General features: G+C 46.5%; 1 protein-coding gene across 4 annotated transcripts in view; it reads right to left on the reverse strand.

Moving 5' to 3' along the window:
- CROT (carnitine O-octanoyltransferase) overlaps positions 1–16,882 on the reverse strand; it is a 40,525-nt gene that overhangs the window by 11,038 nt on the left and 12,605 nt on the right. For all 4 annotated transcript variants that reach the window (XM_038755561.1, XM_038755562.1, XM_038755560.1 and 1 more), the window contains exons 4-11: positions 14,098–14,279; positions 13,612–13,736; positions 9,645–9,753; positions 7,808–7,901; positions 6,765–6,890; positions 4,840–4,941; positions 2,560–2,643; positions 2,365–2,472 (exon numbers count right to left, since the gene is read on the reverse strand). In XM_038755561.1, the coding sequence (XP_038611489.1) occupies positions 2,365–2,472; positions 2,560–2,643; positions 4,840–4,941; positions 6,765–6,890; positions 7,808–7,901; positions 9,645–9,753; positions 13,612–13,736; positions 14,098–14,279 (930 nt within the window). The remainder of the gene's footprint in view (positions 1–2,364; positions 2,473–2,559; positions 2,644–4,839; positions 4,942–6,764; positions 6,891–7,807; positions 7,902–9,644; positions 9,754–13,611; positions 13,737–14,097; positions 14,280–16,882) is intronic.

Consider the following 16,882-nt stretch of genomic DNA (forward strand, 5'->3'; position numbering starts at 1 on the left):
GAGTACAGTCCTCTTCACACAGTAAGCGCTCAATAAATATGACAATGAATGAAGTGCAACACAGCACAGTCGGAAGACACATTTCCTGCCCACGAGCTTACAGTCTCGTTTCCTCAACTGTAAGATGGGATTCAACACCTATTCTCTTAGACTGTGAGTCCCATGGGGGAGAGGGACTGTGTCCTATCTGATTAACTTGTATCTACCCAGTGCTTAGAACAGTGCTTAACACATAGTAGGTGCTTAACGAATACCATCAAATAAAAATCCAAGCCCTTTCACCTCTTCCAAAAACTTGCTCCCATCCTGCTCCCTTCTCTTACGTCCCTTGTCCAATTCTCACTCTGTCCTAATCCCCTCCTTGACCTCTTCACTGCCTCTAGAAAACAGCCATTCGTCTGTAAGGTGGGAATTCAAAACCCGTTATCCCTCTAAATTAGACACATAGAACAAGGACCATGTCTGACCTCATTAACTTCGTTCTACCCCAGTACTTTAAACATTGCTTGACACAAAGTGTGTAACGGATACCATAATAATAATTACACGCTACGTTGTCAAACGGCGTCGGCACTATGTAATAATAATAATAATAATAATATCCATATTATTACTAGATACTGTTTCAGCCTTGGTCTGACCCACAGGTTTCCTGTTTTACCTGCTGGACTTCTCCTTAGTCTTCTTGGTTGGCTCTTTACTCTGCCCTACCCTCAAATGTGGCTCTATCACAAGGCCTTGTTCTGGGCCCTTTATTCTTTTCGCTCTCCGCTTCTGGCTCTCTTGGGGGGCTTGTCTGCCCCCACAATTTCAGCTCCCACCTATATTTTGAGGACCTTGCACTCCAGGCCTGAGTTCGACCCTGTTTCCAGGACATCTCCAACTCCAGGACAACTCCACCTGACTAGTACCAAACTCCTCCTCCAATCTCTTCCGGCGCGCTCAACTATACCACCTAACTCCGTGCCAAGCCCTGTACTAAGCCCTGGCGTAGATGCGAGATAATCAAGTTGGACACAGTCCCTGTCCCACATGGGGAAGACAGTCTGAGTAGAAGGGAGGACCGGGTATTGACTCTCCAACTTACAGATGAGGAAAATGAGGCACAGGGAAGTGAAATGACTCATCCAAGTCATACAGCTGACGAGTGGCAGAGCCAGGATTAGAACCCATGACCTCTGACTCCAAAGCCCGTGCTCTTTCTACTGAGCCACACTGCTTCCCTCCTCACTGGTCTCCCTGCCTCCTCCTTCAATCTCTGCTGCATTCAATGGGTCAGATCATCATAGAACGTACCTCACGCATGGCTTCCAGGCTCTTTCTCTAATTCTGCTCTTTCCTACATATCTGCTTCATGCTTTTTGCTTCTCCCAGCGTGGCCTAGGGGAAAGAGCCCAAGCCTGGAAGTGAGAGGACCCGGGTTCTAATCCTGGCTCTGCCATGCGACCATGGGCACGTTACTTAACTCCTCTGGGCCTCAGTTTCCTCATCTGTAAAATGGGGATTAGATATCTGTTCTCCCTCCTGCTTAGACCGTCAGCCTTTGGCAGGGCAGGGACTGTGTCCGCCCTGATAACCTTTGTATCCACCCAAGTGCTTAGAATGGTGCTTGACACATAGAGAAGTAGCGTTGGCTAGTGGATAGAGCACAGGCCTGGGATTCAGAAGGACCTGGGTTCAAATTCCGGCTCTGCCACGTGTGAGGCTGTGCGACTTAGGCAAGTCACTTCACTTCTCTTTGCCTCAGTTCCCTCATTTTTAAAATGGGGATTAAAACTGTGAATCCCACATGGGACCGGGACTGTGTCCAACCACAAATTCGCATCTACCCCAGCGCTTAGTACAGTACCTGGTATATAGTAAGTGCTTAACAAACACCACAATTATTATTATTACAGTACTTAACATGATAATTAATAATTAATTCCAAATTAACTTTCTAGCTGGCCCTTACCCTTAACTCTCCCATCTCTCCCACCTGCACAGAACCACTTTCTTACTCTAACAGCGGATAACTTTCTCACCTTCAAGTTCTTCTAAAAGCTGTGTGACCTTGGGCAAGTCATTTAACTAAAAGCCAATGCCAAAAACCACCTTCCTGGTTATGCCATCCCTTTGGCCATCTTGGCACTCATGCCGCTTCCTGCCCCTCTGCTGATTTAATTGCTTTTGTGTTTCGTTGCCTATATCTCTGCCCTTGTTTTTGTTCCCCGATGAACATTTGCGATCTGTTAACTCGCCTCCCTGCCGTTGACTTATGAATTCCCCAGGGCACGGACCGAGCCTTCTACTTGGATGTTTGTTCCCAAGCTTTCTGGACTGTCCCTTGTCCTAGGTAGGCAGAAAGAAAACAAATGAGCTCACCTGCTTAAAATATTGCTGTTTGGCACCTTCGATGTCATTTAATACTCTCTGGTCCACGGTGAAAACGAGTTCCTCTGGTTGTGGTATATCTCGGGCTTTATCGGAACCCTAAGGGCAGAGAAGCCTGGTAAGTGTTATAGATTAGAGATGCCAGATAAGTCTGAAGGGGATGCGGGGCCTCTTAGTCAAACAAACCTTCCATCTTCCTTCTGTTTCAAAAATCTTCTGATCAACGTAATGGCAGATGCTCACCATGACCATAGCGTCGTAAGGAGCATGCTAGAAGGAAAGGGAAAAAAGAAAGAGTCTCTTTAAAATTCCAAGATTCATAAAACTTACTTAGTTTCCCCTACCCGCTATTTCTTAGCACACTAGATTGACTCTGTTGTGGGGAAATTAGGTTTTCTTCATTTGAAAGCTACAGAACGCATGCGACAAATTAATCTGCTACTGGGTTGTATGCTATTGTAACCAATATATTATAAAATATGAAAACTCGTGAGATGAAGTTTGCTCTTTCGATCTGAATGCAGAAAATGATACAACTTAGTAGCACTAATAATAGTAAAAATAATAATGATAAATGCATTTATTAAGCGCTTACTAAGTGCCGGGAACTGTATTAAGTGCTAGGGTAGAGACAAGATAATCAGGTTGGACACAGTCCCTATCCCACACATGGCTCACTGTCTTTATCCCCATTTTGCAGGTGACTGAACTGAGGCACAGAAAAATAAAGTGACTTGCCCATGGTCACACAAACAGGTCCTCTGACTCCCAAGCCCCTGCTCTTTCCCCAAGACCGCAATTCTTCTTAAGAGTTAGTTTCCAAAATGGCACCAATTCTAGTGACCATAATTATGCTGTATCTGATCGTGTTAAAATACTGACTATGCACAAATGCACACTCTCTTAAATGTTAAGACCAGATTTTCACTCCACAGCACCTTGGGAAGTGTTGTTCCCTGGAGTAACTGGACACTGAGGAAGGAAGGAAGGAAAGGGAGGGAGGAAGGAAGGAAGAAAGGAAGGAGAGGAAGGAAAAGGAGGAAAGAGAGGAAGGAAAGGATGAAGGAAGGAAGGAAGGAATAAATTTATCACCTCAAAGAGTGATAAGCCCTTCTAGACTGAGCCCGTTGTTGGGACCAAAAAATCAAGGGAGCCTGGGAGGCTGAGGGAGAAGGGCAGGAATAAGAATCAAGTAGACAGTATAATCAATAAACAGAAAAGTGTGCTGTACGCAGCTCTTGGCTGTGGCCCTTGATAGTCACCTCAAGCTCACAGTAGGTACATCAGTGACCTTACAGGCAACTCTTTCCTCTAACCCTGATCTAATTTTACATCTGCTTTCTCCTCTGGACTGTAAGTTCCCTATCTAGCAACTCTGCAGCACTGTATTTTTCCCAAGTGCTTAGAACAATGTTCTGTATGCAGTAAGCACTCAATAGACACCACTGATTGACTAATTGATCGATCTCTGCATATAAGAAGCTAAAGACTCTGTTTCCTTTGAAGCATGGGGGAGCCCAGAGTAGCTTCCACAGTCTCTGCCCTGCCAGGAACCAGGCCCAGAAAAACCATCAGTGAACTACAGATTTGTACTATTCTCTCTCACTATATTGTGCTCTCCCAACTGCTTAGTACAGTGCTCTGCACAAAGTAAACGCTCAGTCAGTACCCCTGATATTTTTAAAGATTGAGCCCCAGATCCCAAGTCCTTGGCTGGCTTGGAAGGAGAAACAGCCCTGTGGGTTCTTAACCTCTCTCCTTTTCCCGCTAAAATCTGCTTCTGGTTCTGCATCATCCTAGAGAGTGGCTTCCGATTCAATCTATCGGAGTACTTATTGAGTGTTTACTGTGGGCAGAGCACTGTACTAAATGCTTAGGAGAGTAGACGACAACAGGGTTGGTAAACACGTTCCCTGTCCAGACAAGCTGACAGTCTAGAGGGGTGACGGACGTTCAAATAAATAAATGACGGATAGGAGTGGTGTGGGGCTGAGGGGTAAATAAAATGTACAAATCCAAGAGTAAAGGTGACTCAGAAGAGAGAGAAGAGGAGGAAAGGAGGGCTTAGTTGGGGAAGGCGTCTTGGAGATGGGACTTTCTGTTGGATGCGGCAGTGGATGGGCAACTACTGAAGGTTTTGAGAGTGTGGAAACATGAACCGAACGTTTGGTAGAAAAATGATCGGGCCAGCAGAGTGAAGTATGGACTGGAGCGGGGAAAGAGGAGGCTGGGAGGTCAGCCAGGAGCCTGATGCAGTCATCAAGGCCGGATAGGATGCATTTCTTCGATTAACGTGGTAGCGGTCTGGATGGAGAAGGGAGGGATGCTGTAAAGGTTGAATCGGCAGGATTTGGTGACGGAACGAATATGTGGGTTTGACGGACGAGATGAGTCGAGGAAACAGGTAAGCGCTTAACAGATACCGTATTTTTTTTAAAAAAAGATGTGGTTTCCCATTCTACTTACATCACAATTGCAGCCAAATACTCCATTGGAAAAGGAGATGAGGTTGTATGATTTGTCACCCCAGCGAACTGTCGGATCTCCAGCGAGCACCTGTGAAAGTCCCTACAACGGGAATAATCACCTTTTTAACGATAAAAATAATAACTGGGGTATTTGCAATAATCATGGTAATTCTGGTATTTATTACGTTTCGGGTCTCCAGTGAGCACCAGTGAAAGCACCTACAGCGGGAATAATCATCTTTTTAATGATACTGGGGTATTTGTTGGTAATAATCATGGTAATTCTGGTATTTACTAAGTGTCTGGGCTCAAGTGAGCACCAGTGAAAGTAGCTACATTGGGAATAATCATCTTTTTAATGATAATAATAATAATAACTGGGGTATTTGTCATAATCATGGTACTTGTTAATAATAATTATGGTAACTGTGGCTCCTGTTCAGCACTTCCTATGTGCCAAGCACAAGGTTGGACACAGTCCCTGTCCCCCATGGAACTGATAGTCTAAGTAGGAGGGAGACACTTGTACAGTGTCACGCACATAGTGAGAGCTTATCAAATACCATTTAAAAAACCCACAAAAAGCGTGGAAATATTTAAAATCAAATTGTTTAGTTGACAGAGTAGAAGACGTAGAAGAGAAAGTTCCATGCATATCAGGAAACGTCAAATTTGAACCTGTACGCTCCTTAATGATAATTATGGTATTTGTTAAGCACTTACTATGTGCCAGGCACTGTGTTAAGCACTGGGGTGGATACAGGCAAATCGGGGTGGACACAGTCCCTGTTCCACGCTGGGCTCACAGGCTCCATTGCCATTTTACAGATGGGGTCACCGAGGCACACAGAAGTGAAGTGACTGGCCCCAGGTCACAAGACTGACAAATGGAGGCGACAGGATTAGAACCCAGGTCCTCTAACTCCCAGGACCATGCTCTTTCCACTAGGCCATGCTGCTTCTCTTTTCTACTGCGGCACGGCATCCGTTACCTGGGAATCAGCATGGCCTAGCTTTCTCTAAAGCATGGACTTGGACATTACTACTGCTCCTAATAAAATTGCTATTTGTTAAGCGCTTACTAAACACCGTGGTAGCTACGATACACTCAGAACAGCACTTGGAAAGTTTGATCCAGTGGAAAGCACACAGGCTTGGGCACCAGAGGACCCGGATTCTAATCTTGAACAAGTCGTTTCTCGTCTCTGTGCCTCAGTTTCCTCAACCATAAAATGTAAAATCAGGTTGGGCACAGTCCCTGTCCCATATGGGGCTCACTGTCTTAATCCTCATTTTACCGGGATTAAGCCAGTCCTTCTGACTCGCCGGGATTAGAACCCAGGTCCTTCTGACTCCCGAGCACGGGATTTATCCACTAGGCCATGCTCCTTCTCAGTGTAGGGGTTTCCCAGAGCAAATAAAGATGGGGGAAATCCAGGAAGCAGCATTCTGGAGAGCAGGAGAGTCAAGAAGGGCGGTGGAAAAGACACAAACATCTCCTTGGGTCACCCCAGAAACTTGAGGTGGGGAAACATCACACCCTCCAGGCTGTAAGTTCGTTGTGGGCAGGGAACCTCGTCTGTCAACAAGTCATTTTGTACTCTCCCACGCGCTTAGTACAGGGCTTCACACATAGAAAACACTCAACAAATACCTTCGATGAGGACGACGATCACGCCGTGAACCTCTCCCGACATCGCAAACTGAAGCTCAAACTGAGTGAACAGCGTGTTTCATTTAAAGAGTCAAACAGGGGTGACTCAGGGAAGTCATCCCCCCCATCAGGGAGAGTTTGGGGACTAAATAACGTGCCCGATTTTGAATGTGTACAGAAAGTGGGCGGGGGGGGGGGGGGGGGGGGAAAATTTATTCAAGTTCCTGGAGAAAGATACGGGTGGAAAAACCAAGTGGGAACGGAATTACCTCAGAATAATCCAAAGGAGTCACTTGTGGGCTAGCATCGTCTAAGGAGTAGACCAGCAGACTGCTCTGAATTTTTTCCAGCAGAGTTAAATTCTTCTGATCCAGACCAATCAGGTAGTTCCGTATCTGGAAGACAGGATTCCACAGACGCAACGGATCGGAACCGAATCGGACAATCCCAAGACGTTGTTTCCCCGCTCCGCCATGGGGAAGTTTCCTTTCATCCTTGACCTGTCCCTGACTAAATCACTCCTCCTCCTCGCCATCACTGAAAACTGGCTCTCCCCAGATGCCACGGTCTCCCCTGCTGCTTTCTCCAGAGGGGGTCTCATTTTCTCCCGCTCCCCCAGACTCACTGGGAAAGGAGGTGGTGTCGGCTTCCTTCAGGCGCCCCAATGCTGCTTTCGTACCTTTTCACCTCCTCCATCCCTTTCTTTCAAGTTCATATCATCCGCCTCTACCCCCAACTCCAGATTCTAGTAACAGTCATCTACCGCCCCGCAGGACCACCTCTGACTTCTTTAACCATTTTGTCCCCTTTCTCACATTCCTTCTCTCTTTCTCTATCGATCCTTGGGGACTTCAATATCCACATCGATATTCCTGATGACTCTTCTGCCGCCCACCTTCTATCACTCCTCAACTCTGCCGCCCTCCTGCTCCACCCCACCTCACCCACTCCCCAACTTGGACACCCACTCGATCTCATCATCTCTAGCCACTGCTCAATCTCTACCCTCGCTAACTCTGAAATCCCTCTATCCGACCACAATCTCTTCACTGGCCTCCTCTCCCACACATTTCCTCCCCATAAATCTGTACTGTTCCCCACCAGAGACCTCTCATTTTTAGACCCCATCCAATTTTCTCAACTCATCATGCCCTACTTGGCCTCCATACCCAAATTCCCTTCCCTTGATGACCAAATCGGCACTCTCAACGCTTCCCAAGTGCTTAGTGAGCGCACAGTAAGCACTCAATAAATACAGCTGAATGAATGAATGAACGAAAGATGTCTTAGTTCAGGAAATGCTCATTCTGACCTCTGCCCAGCGTGTCCGAGCTTCGCTAGTTAACGCAGCTACTCCGGGGCCATCAGCCTCTCTGCAGCATGTCTCTTGGATGTAGGTAAGTTGCCTTTAGGTGTTAAAAGAGATTAAAGAATTAAGAACACACACAAGACCCTTTCAGCTGCTAATTCATTTTCTCCAAGAAACAGCAAGGGGAGGAGTGGATTGCCTAAGCGCTTTTTTGGGGTTCCTTCGCACTTTAGAACAAGAACAATGAAATGTTCCAGCTAATAAAATGTATGGCAAGGCTGACTGGGTCTTAATTGAGCAGATGAAGATTCATTCCTTTTTTGTGGCAAACGATGCCTATGCCCGAGGAATGGTTTGAATGAGCATTTTTTTGTGTTGTTTGTTTTGTTTCAGTTCCCTCTTACTTGAGAACAGGAACAGTGAATAATATCTGGGATGAAACTGACTGGATCTTGACTGAGCAGATTGGGATTTGTTCGTTTTTGTGGCTGACATAATATACTCTGCAAACAGTGCCCGTGCCTTCACGATTGAAATAGACATCTTCTCGGGAAGAATTAATGAAGAAATATTCTCCCATAAATACATTTCTTTCACAAATACTGTACGGATACTTTATCCAACCTGCCGATTCATATTGGTTTAAAAACATATGTGCCTTTCTGAGGAAAGTGATTTATTGTAAGCCAGAATAGCATTCCTAAAAGCTTCTTGATTAAATAATGGAACTGTACTGAAATGTCTAAAATGTACGGCTTATACTGAGTCTCCTCTTCAAAACCACCATCCCTGAAAACTAAGGCACTGAACATTTCTCACAGATGACAACCTCTTCACTCAGTCCTCATCGTACTTCAGATTAACTTGAAAATGGGAATAAAGTGGGGAGGCTGCAGAGGGTTGTGAAACTCCTAAAGCTTCAAACCTGCTTTCTACCCACGCCCAGTACACCAAAGAGTAATGGTTCGGGATTCCATCTCTGAGGAAGGGGTCTGGAAATACAAAGAGGGCTAGTGTGGATAAAATATCACCTGGAATTTAATATGGCAGAAAACTATGGGAAGCCCACCAAATCCAAAACAAGGAATTGATGTGGGTTCCAATTTCAAGACTTTCCTTTTTCCTTTAAATTAAATGCGGCACAAAAGCGGCCCAAGGCTGTTCAATCTATTTTGAAGAACGGTCGAAGACGTGGCGGAAGACCTACTAGTAGCCAAAACGTTTTAAAGTGCCTGGAGCAGGTTTGGCCCGTAGAATCCCACTTTATGAGCCAAACGCACACACAAGCCAATGTTTTTCCACAATCAGATACTCTGCAGCCTTTAAAAACCTATTATTTCTCTCAGTTCCGACTGCAGTTATTCAGAGTCTCATCAGCATTCCATTTCCACCTTTTTCTTCTCTTTAGACTCCAGAGATTTTTTTTTAAAGGAGGCTTTCCTAGGTGCATGCTTGATTTCCTAGCCTTTAAAAAAAATATATATTACAGAAGGGGCTCACCCCAAATTTAGGTTTTTGTTTTTCTTTGATTTTGTTAGAACTCCTGTTCATCTCAGATCACTGGCCACTACGGCCTACTGCTGAATCGAAATAAATACGTTCAGGTACGTAAACAGCAAATTGCAACTGGACGCCTACGGGGTCTAATTCCCACCTGCTTTCTCTTTCCTAGCGCTCAGTCCAACGCTCTGCACAGAGTGAGCGCTTATGAAATACTATTAACTGCTCCTTTTCCCTCAAAGCGATGCAAGGATTAGGAGTTATGAGTCCCCTCAAAAGCGAGCCCAAAGCTCTAGGAAAATGCTATGGCCTGGGGAGAATCGCAAAGAGGGTCAAAAACCTGAGAAGCTCTGGAGGGGTCAGCATACCACCTTCATGCATGACATCAAAGACAAAAACGCGACCTCGACACAGCACTGCTATGTGAATTGGGGTGACTCCCTCACTCTCTGAAATGAGCAGAGAAAGTTTGACATGAGTAAATCCACAGGCGGCCCACATGCTAGCCATCCAATGGTCCAAGATCATACATGGAAAGAGAAAACCAAAACAAAAATTAGAAAAACACAGATCCGCAAACGCATACAAAAGGAACAAGGCATATTCAGATAATTCCCATTCCGACACCAATTTTCTCCTTGCTTCCACGGGAATTTCAAATCGGGATGAGGGTGTCTGGCTGGTTTTAAAGGCGGTGGAAGAGGAATGTGGAAGAATCCAGCCCTTCCGCAATTTGGGGTTGGGGAGCGAGCTTGGGGAGGGGGGATTTCCCATCGCTCTCTATCGTCATTCCCAAACGTGTCTCAGATACAATCAGTCAACGGTATTTATTGAGTGCTTGGACACCTGGGAGAGTCCAATCTACTCTCTAAACCGTAAGCTCTTGGGCGAGGACCGTGTCTAGGAAATCCGCCGCGATGTATCCTCTGCACCTAATAAGCGCTCATTAAATACGACCGATCGGCGGACGACTGTACAGTAAGGTTGGTAGACACGTCCCCTGCCCACATTGAGCTTACAGTCTAGAGGGGGAGAGGGAGTTTAGGGAGGAGAAAGAGATCAGCAGAGACGTTCGCCACGCTAAACTACTAGAAAGACGTCCAATTTCCTAGCAAAGTATAAAGAGAAACGTGAGTCGCTGCTGAAAGGGTTTGAACTTGAATGCTAGGCTTTTTACACCGATAACAGGAACGCACCGGGACCGGATGAATGAGGTCATGACCCCTGACCCCGGTGAAGCTTCAAGGGTAGAGGGTTAAAGGACTGAGTCCTTCATGCAGTGCAGAGCCTTGGAAACCGTTCCACTATTTGTCTTTCCTGATAAAAATCCATCCATCAAAGGGGTCTGCGGAGCACTTAGAGCAAACAGACTTGGGGAGAACATCAGAATCATAAGAGGGTCTTACACTCTAACAGGGGAGCCCTTAGAGTCCAGGTCTGAAAGTCAAAAGGCCCTGGGTTCTAATCCCGGCTCTGCCACTTGTCTGCCGTGTGACCTTGGGCAAGTCGCTTCACCTTTCTGGGCCTCGGTTCCCTCATCTGTAAACTGGGGATGAAGACCGTGAGCCCCATCTGGGAAATGGACCGTGTCCAACCTAATTCTTATCTACGCTGTACGCGTTTCCAGGCTTACAGTGCCTAGCACATTGTAAGCGGTTAACAGATATCATTCAAAAAAAAAATTCAGATGCAGGGGATCAGAATAAATACATCTGAATGCTCAGATGACTACACAAACAGATACTTAAGAGCTTAAGTACCATAAATTAATACCTAAGGGTTAGAGACAGTCAAAGGGTTGACACAATTAAAGGTACGGCTAATTAGATGGGGAAGGCTGTCAGGGAAGGTGGGATTTTAGGGGGACTCTGAAAATGGGCAGGGCTGAGAGCTGATGGATTAGGAGGAGTGCTTAGTACAGTGCTCTGCACACAGTAAGAGCTCAATAAATGCGACTGAATGAATGAGGAGTGAAGAATGTGAGCAGGAGAGAGTTAGGAGAGAGCCATGGTACTGATAAACAGTAGCAGCATCATGGTATTTTTTTAATGGTATTCGTTAAGCGCTTACGTTGTGTCAAACACTCTACTAAGCGCTGGGTTAGATACATGGTGGACACGATCCCTGACCCAGAGTCTTTGGTTGATGGGAGGGAAATGGAAAGCTCCCAGACCATGTTTTATTCAGTTTTTTATGTAATTCTCTATGCCTAGAATACCGTTAGGCTCCTTTCCAGGAGACAGGCCCCAACCAATCGTCCTCCTTGGTCAAAAGCGCTTAGTACAGTGCTTTGCACATAGCAAGCACTCAAATACAATCGAATGAATGAATGTGATCCTAATAGCCATCCAGAGCTATTATACAGGTAGACTATCATCAATTAATCAATGGTATTTATTGAGTGCTTACGGTGTGCAGAGCACTGTACCAAGTGCTTGGGAGAGCACAATACAGGAGAGTTTGTAGGCATGGTTCCCGCCCTCAGGGGGAAGCAGCATGGCCTAGTGGAGTCAGAGGACCTGGGTTCCAATCTTGGCCCCACCAATTGCCTGCTGTGTGACCTTGGACATGTTCTCAGCGTCTCTGCTGCCTCATCTGTAAAACGGGGATTGAATATCTGTTCACCCTCTTATTTAGACTGTGAGCCCACACAGGGACTGTGTCTCACCTGACTGACTTGCATCTACCCCTGTAAGTGCTTAACAAATGCCGTTTAAAAAAAAGCTTGCCGACTATTTAAACATTCCACTCGTTGTTTTATATTTCTCCTTAAAATAATTTCAACCTGTGCTCAAGGTAAACTCCCCATTTTGGCAGCCGCTATCGCCCTAAAAGTGACACTAAGCGCTTAGCACGGCGCTCTGCACACAGTAAGCGCTCTATCCAGCGCTTCGAACAGTGCATGGCACTGAGTAAGCGCTTAACAGATAACATCATCATTATTATTATCCATTGGACTGGCTGAATGAATGAATGTGCAGGTCTCCTTGTGAATGATCAGCTCTGTAGCTGATTTCCCACCACCTCGCTAACCCGTCGGAGATTACTAACGCGAGGTGACATGAAGCAGGAGAGATCCAAGTGGAGTCCGGGACTTCTTGGCGACTTTCCTCTCCTCGCTCCAGGGTGAGAGAGGGAGGTGTGGTCCAGTGCCAAGTGATCAAAAACTAGATAGGGCCCTTTCTGACCCACCTCTTCCTGACAGGACTATACAATGGAACCGGCTCTTGGGGTGGGAAGAGGAGGCTATGGATGGGGAGGTTGTATCAGGCTTAACTGAAAAACTGTCTGGAGCTGACAATCCATCTCACAGCAAGGACGCTGAAAGGTAGTCCTCTGTAGTGCTGACGCCTGCTCTTTGTTGATTTTCATTTGCCACTGAGGAGAGCAAACTGTAGCCAGCCCAGACTGGTTTGTCCGCTGCTATGGCTTTTCTTCCCACAGTCCACTGCTCTGTGGCACTGTTTTGAGTTGGGTTGCCCTGGGTCTTTATTATTATTATTATTATTATTATTATTATTATTATGGCAGTGGCATTTGTAAAGCACTCACTAGGCGCCAGGCACCGTAGTAAGCGCTAGGGTGGATACGAGTAAGTCGGGTCGGACACGGTCCCCGTCCCACGGGGGCTCACGGTCTCAATCCCCATTTTCCAGACGAGGCCCAGAGAGGTGAAGCGACCTGCCCAAGGTCACCCAGCGGACAGGCGGCGGAGCCAGGATTAGAACCTGTGACCTTCCGACTCCCGGGCCCGGGCTGTATCCACTCAGCCATGCTGCTTCTCTTTAAATCAACTGTTAGGCCCTCTCAGCTCGTGGGTGTCCCCTTCTACCGGCTTCAACTGGGAAAGGGGACTCTTCAGGGTGAGAGAAAAAGCAGGAACTCTGTTGTCCGCTCCCTCACGCTCTGTTGCACGCAGAAAGGGTTCAATAAATACTGCAGTTGTTGCCTGAAGGCTTGGCTTTGCTTTCTGCCCTGCATGACTCACTCTTCTCATCTTTAGTCCTGCATCTTTTGGGACTTTACCTCTTCACTCCTGAGGCCCCCTCAAGCCGGGCCTCCTGTCATGACTGCTTCCTCGTCACTTGGAAGAAAAACTGAGGAAGAGGAAAAGGGGTGACTCGCGTAGACAAAAAACAAGTGAGACACCACAGAGGTAAGAGGAAAGGTGAACTGGAGAGCTGAGGTATTTTTTTCCTTCAGAAGCGTGAGATTTTAGGGGATTATCTTAAAACTAGGGGCCTCCTCCTCATTCTGGAGCAATCTGTTCTTCCTTTAAAAAGAGAGCTACAGATTTGTTTTCTTACCAGTCTGGAAATAGTTCACGATCGAATCTCTAGTAACTCCTGGAACCTTGCAGGTAGAGAACAGCATTCGGAACTGACTCATGTCCAGAGGGACATTTCCAACTTTATGAACGGCCAGCTTTTCTCTAAAAACAAAACGCGTTTGTAAGAAATTGAGTGGTGGCTCAGAATTCAACACCGAACAACTATACAAGTGGGCTCCATCCCACAATTTACTAGACCTCAGTAAATCTAGGCTGATGCCACCTAGGTTTTTAGATCTAACAATAACCATAATAACTGTGGTATTTGTTAAGTGCTTACTCTGTGCCGTATTGAGTGCTAGGGTAGAATCTCTTAACTTCTCTGAGCCTCAGTTTCCTCATCTGGGGATTAAGACCGTGAGGCCCATGTGGGACAACTTGATTAGCTCGTATCTATCCCAGTAAAGGGCCTGCACCTAGTAAGCGCTTAACAAATACTGTAAAAAAAATAAAAGAGTCTTACGCTTTTAGTAATTGCCAGTAGTTCAGGTTATACCAGAGAGACAGACATCCTCTTTCTAGCTGCGTGCCCGGTTTTGGGGGCCAGTAGTGTTCGATGTGGGCTGCAGGACCGGCAAAATTCACATTCAGCTGTGACGGAATGCGGACATCCAAATAAGCCACGTTCAACCACCACTCTTCCAGCTGGAAGAGAGGGAGAATAGAATCACAACGCGTTTCTGAAAAAGTGAAACCACTTAACTGCCAGGCGACTAAAGGGGCGTTTAGCATTTCGTACTAATGATTTTTAGACCGTGAACCCGTTGGTTGGGTAGGGACCGCCTCTTTATGTTGCCGATTTGCACCTCCGAAGTGCTCTGCACACAGTGAGGGCTCAATAAATATGACTGAATGAATGAATGAACTGGTTCAGCGTCTGGTTTCTGTTACAGACTGTAAAAATGTCCGAAATGTAAAAATGCGAAAAGGAATCATGCGCACAGCTGCGACCTAACATGAGGTGAAATGAAGTACTATAGAAGAAAAATCTGTGTTCAGATTGCTTTTTAGCTTTGCAATCTCACTGCTCCTCTTTAGACGGGGGCGGAGAAGGGGTGCATGACAGAGGAAGGGATATGAAAGAGGAAAGGAGAGAGCAACAAGACAGGAGGAGGGAGAGAGAGGAATATCTCTTGGTGCAAGAGAGTGAAACAGAGAGAGGGAACATGAAAGTGGAAGGAGAGAGCAGCAAGACAGGAGGAGAGAGAAAGAGAGAGGAATATCTTGGTGCAGGAGAGAGTAAAACAGAGAGAGGGAACATGAAAGAGGAAGGAAAGAGCAGCAAGACAGGAGGAGAGAGAAAGAGAGAGGACTCTCTCTTGGTGCAGGAGAGAGTAAAACAGAGAGAGGGAACATGAAAGTGGAAGGGCAGAGAAAGTATGATAAAGGGAGGGAAGGGGAAAGAGAGAGAGAAAGAGAGAGGGGCATACTCTTATTCGCAGGAAAGGAAGAAAGGGAAAAATGAGAGGCCCGTCTCACCGGTTACGCTGATGGCTCAATAATTTTCATGGGTTTTAGACAGATGGGGAGCAGCCAATAAATATTAGTCTAGTGATAATGATAAAAAAGTTTTGTTTCTCTAACTGTTTTAACTACTAAATAGTAAGTGTGAAAAAACTTTTCAGAGAAACAGGCGTTTCCTGCAAGCGGGGCTCAGTGCTTAAGTCTCTGGATAGTTGTCTTCCCTTACAACTGCAGCTGCTAGAATTTCCTGCTCACAAATGTTGAACTAATTAAAAGCTCTGTGGGTGTTCCAGGGGCATATTTTAGGACCGTAATTGGGTCCTCAGACAATGATGGAAGATAAAACAAAAGCCCTCAATCAATCGGGGGTATGTATTTGAGCGCTCTCGGTGCACAGAGCGCTGTACTAAGCAGTCGGGCGAGTCCTCCTGACCGTATGCCAGTCAAGCATCATCATCATCATCAATCGTATTTATTGAGCGCTTACTGTGTGCAGAGCACTGTACTAAGCGCTTGGGAAGTACAAGTTGGCAACATATGAAGCATAAAACCGAATACGGAGAATTGAGAAGTGTGGAAATCTAGTGTTTGAGGGCACTCACGGTGTTTAACGAAAAGCTCGGCTTGATGTTTATTGCCTCCTGAAATAACTGGAATGCTCTGTTTATACCCCGTGGGGGCTGCAAATGACTCTCTACATAAAGGGTCGCAAGTTGACGTCTCCTGCGAGAGGCTTCTGGGGAAACCGAACCCCGGGGAGGATGTCGCCGGTCTGGCCACCGCCTTCTAACCCCCTCCTGTCCACCTTCAATGAGAACTTCTCACCTTTCTCCTCCCCCTCGGCCCTCTCCGGTTTCTCTCACCTCAGGGGCCAAGGTTCCCAAGATGGAGGGATTTCTCTACTTTCTCCCACTTCTCCCTCCTCCCTGGATTCAGTCCGGGAGGCTCCACAGCCTGGCCTTGCCCTTCCCCTCCCACACTGCCCCATCTTACCGCCCCCGGCACGCTTGGCTGGGTGTGTGGGTGCCAAACCTGTTTCTCCGGCTGTCAGTTCTCCGGGAACTGTAACGCTCTGCCACTCATCATCATCATCAATCGTATTTATTGAGCGCTTACTATGTGCAGAGCACTGTACTAAGCGCTTGGGAAGTACAAATTGGCAACATATAGAGACAGTCCCTACCCAACAGTGGGCTCACAGTCTAAAAGGGGGAGACAGAGAATAAAGCCAAACATACTAACAAGATAAAACAAATAGAATAGATATGTACAAGCATTATACACTCCCTTGCGTGATGCATGCCTGGGATTAATTCTGTGCCAGAGGCCTTCGAAGATCTGTCACATCCATGCTTGAGAAACAGGGATTTTTTTTGTCCTTAATATACATAATTTTTTAACGGTATTTGTTAAGTGTTTGCTGTACGGAGTGCTGGGGACGAGATAATCAAGCTGGACACGGTCCCTGTCCCGCTTGGGGCTCGCGGTCTTAATCCCCATTTTACAGATGAGGTAACTGAGGCATGGAGACAAAGAATAACAATGCTGATGAAGGTACTTGTTAAGCACTTACTATGTGCCAAGCACTGTACGGAGCGTGGCTCAGTGGAAAGAGCCCGGGCTTGGGAGTCAGAGGTCATGGGTTCTTATCCCGGCTCCGCCACATGTCTGCTGTGTGACCTTGGGCAAGTCGCTTAACTTCTCTGAGCCTCAGTTCCCTCATCTGGAAAATGGGGATGAAGACTGTGAGCCCCCCGTGGGACAACCTGATCACCTTGGATCCC

This window comes from Tachyglossus aculeatus, chromosome 13 (genome assembly GCF_015852505.1).
Source record: "Tachyglossus aculeatus isolate mTacAcu1 chromosome 13, mTacAcu1.pri, whole genome shotgun sequence".
In the NCBI taxonomy this organism is placed as follows: domain Eukaryota; kingdom Metazoa; phylum Chordata; class Mammalia; order Monotremata; family Tachyglossidae; genus Tachyglossus; species Tachyglossus aculeatus.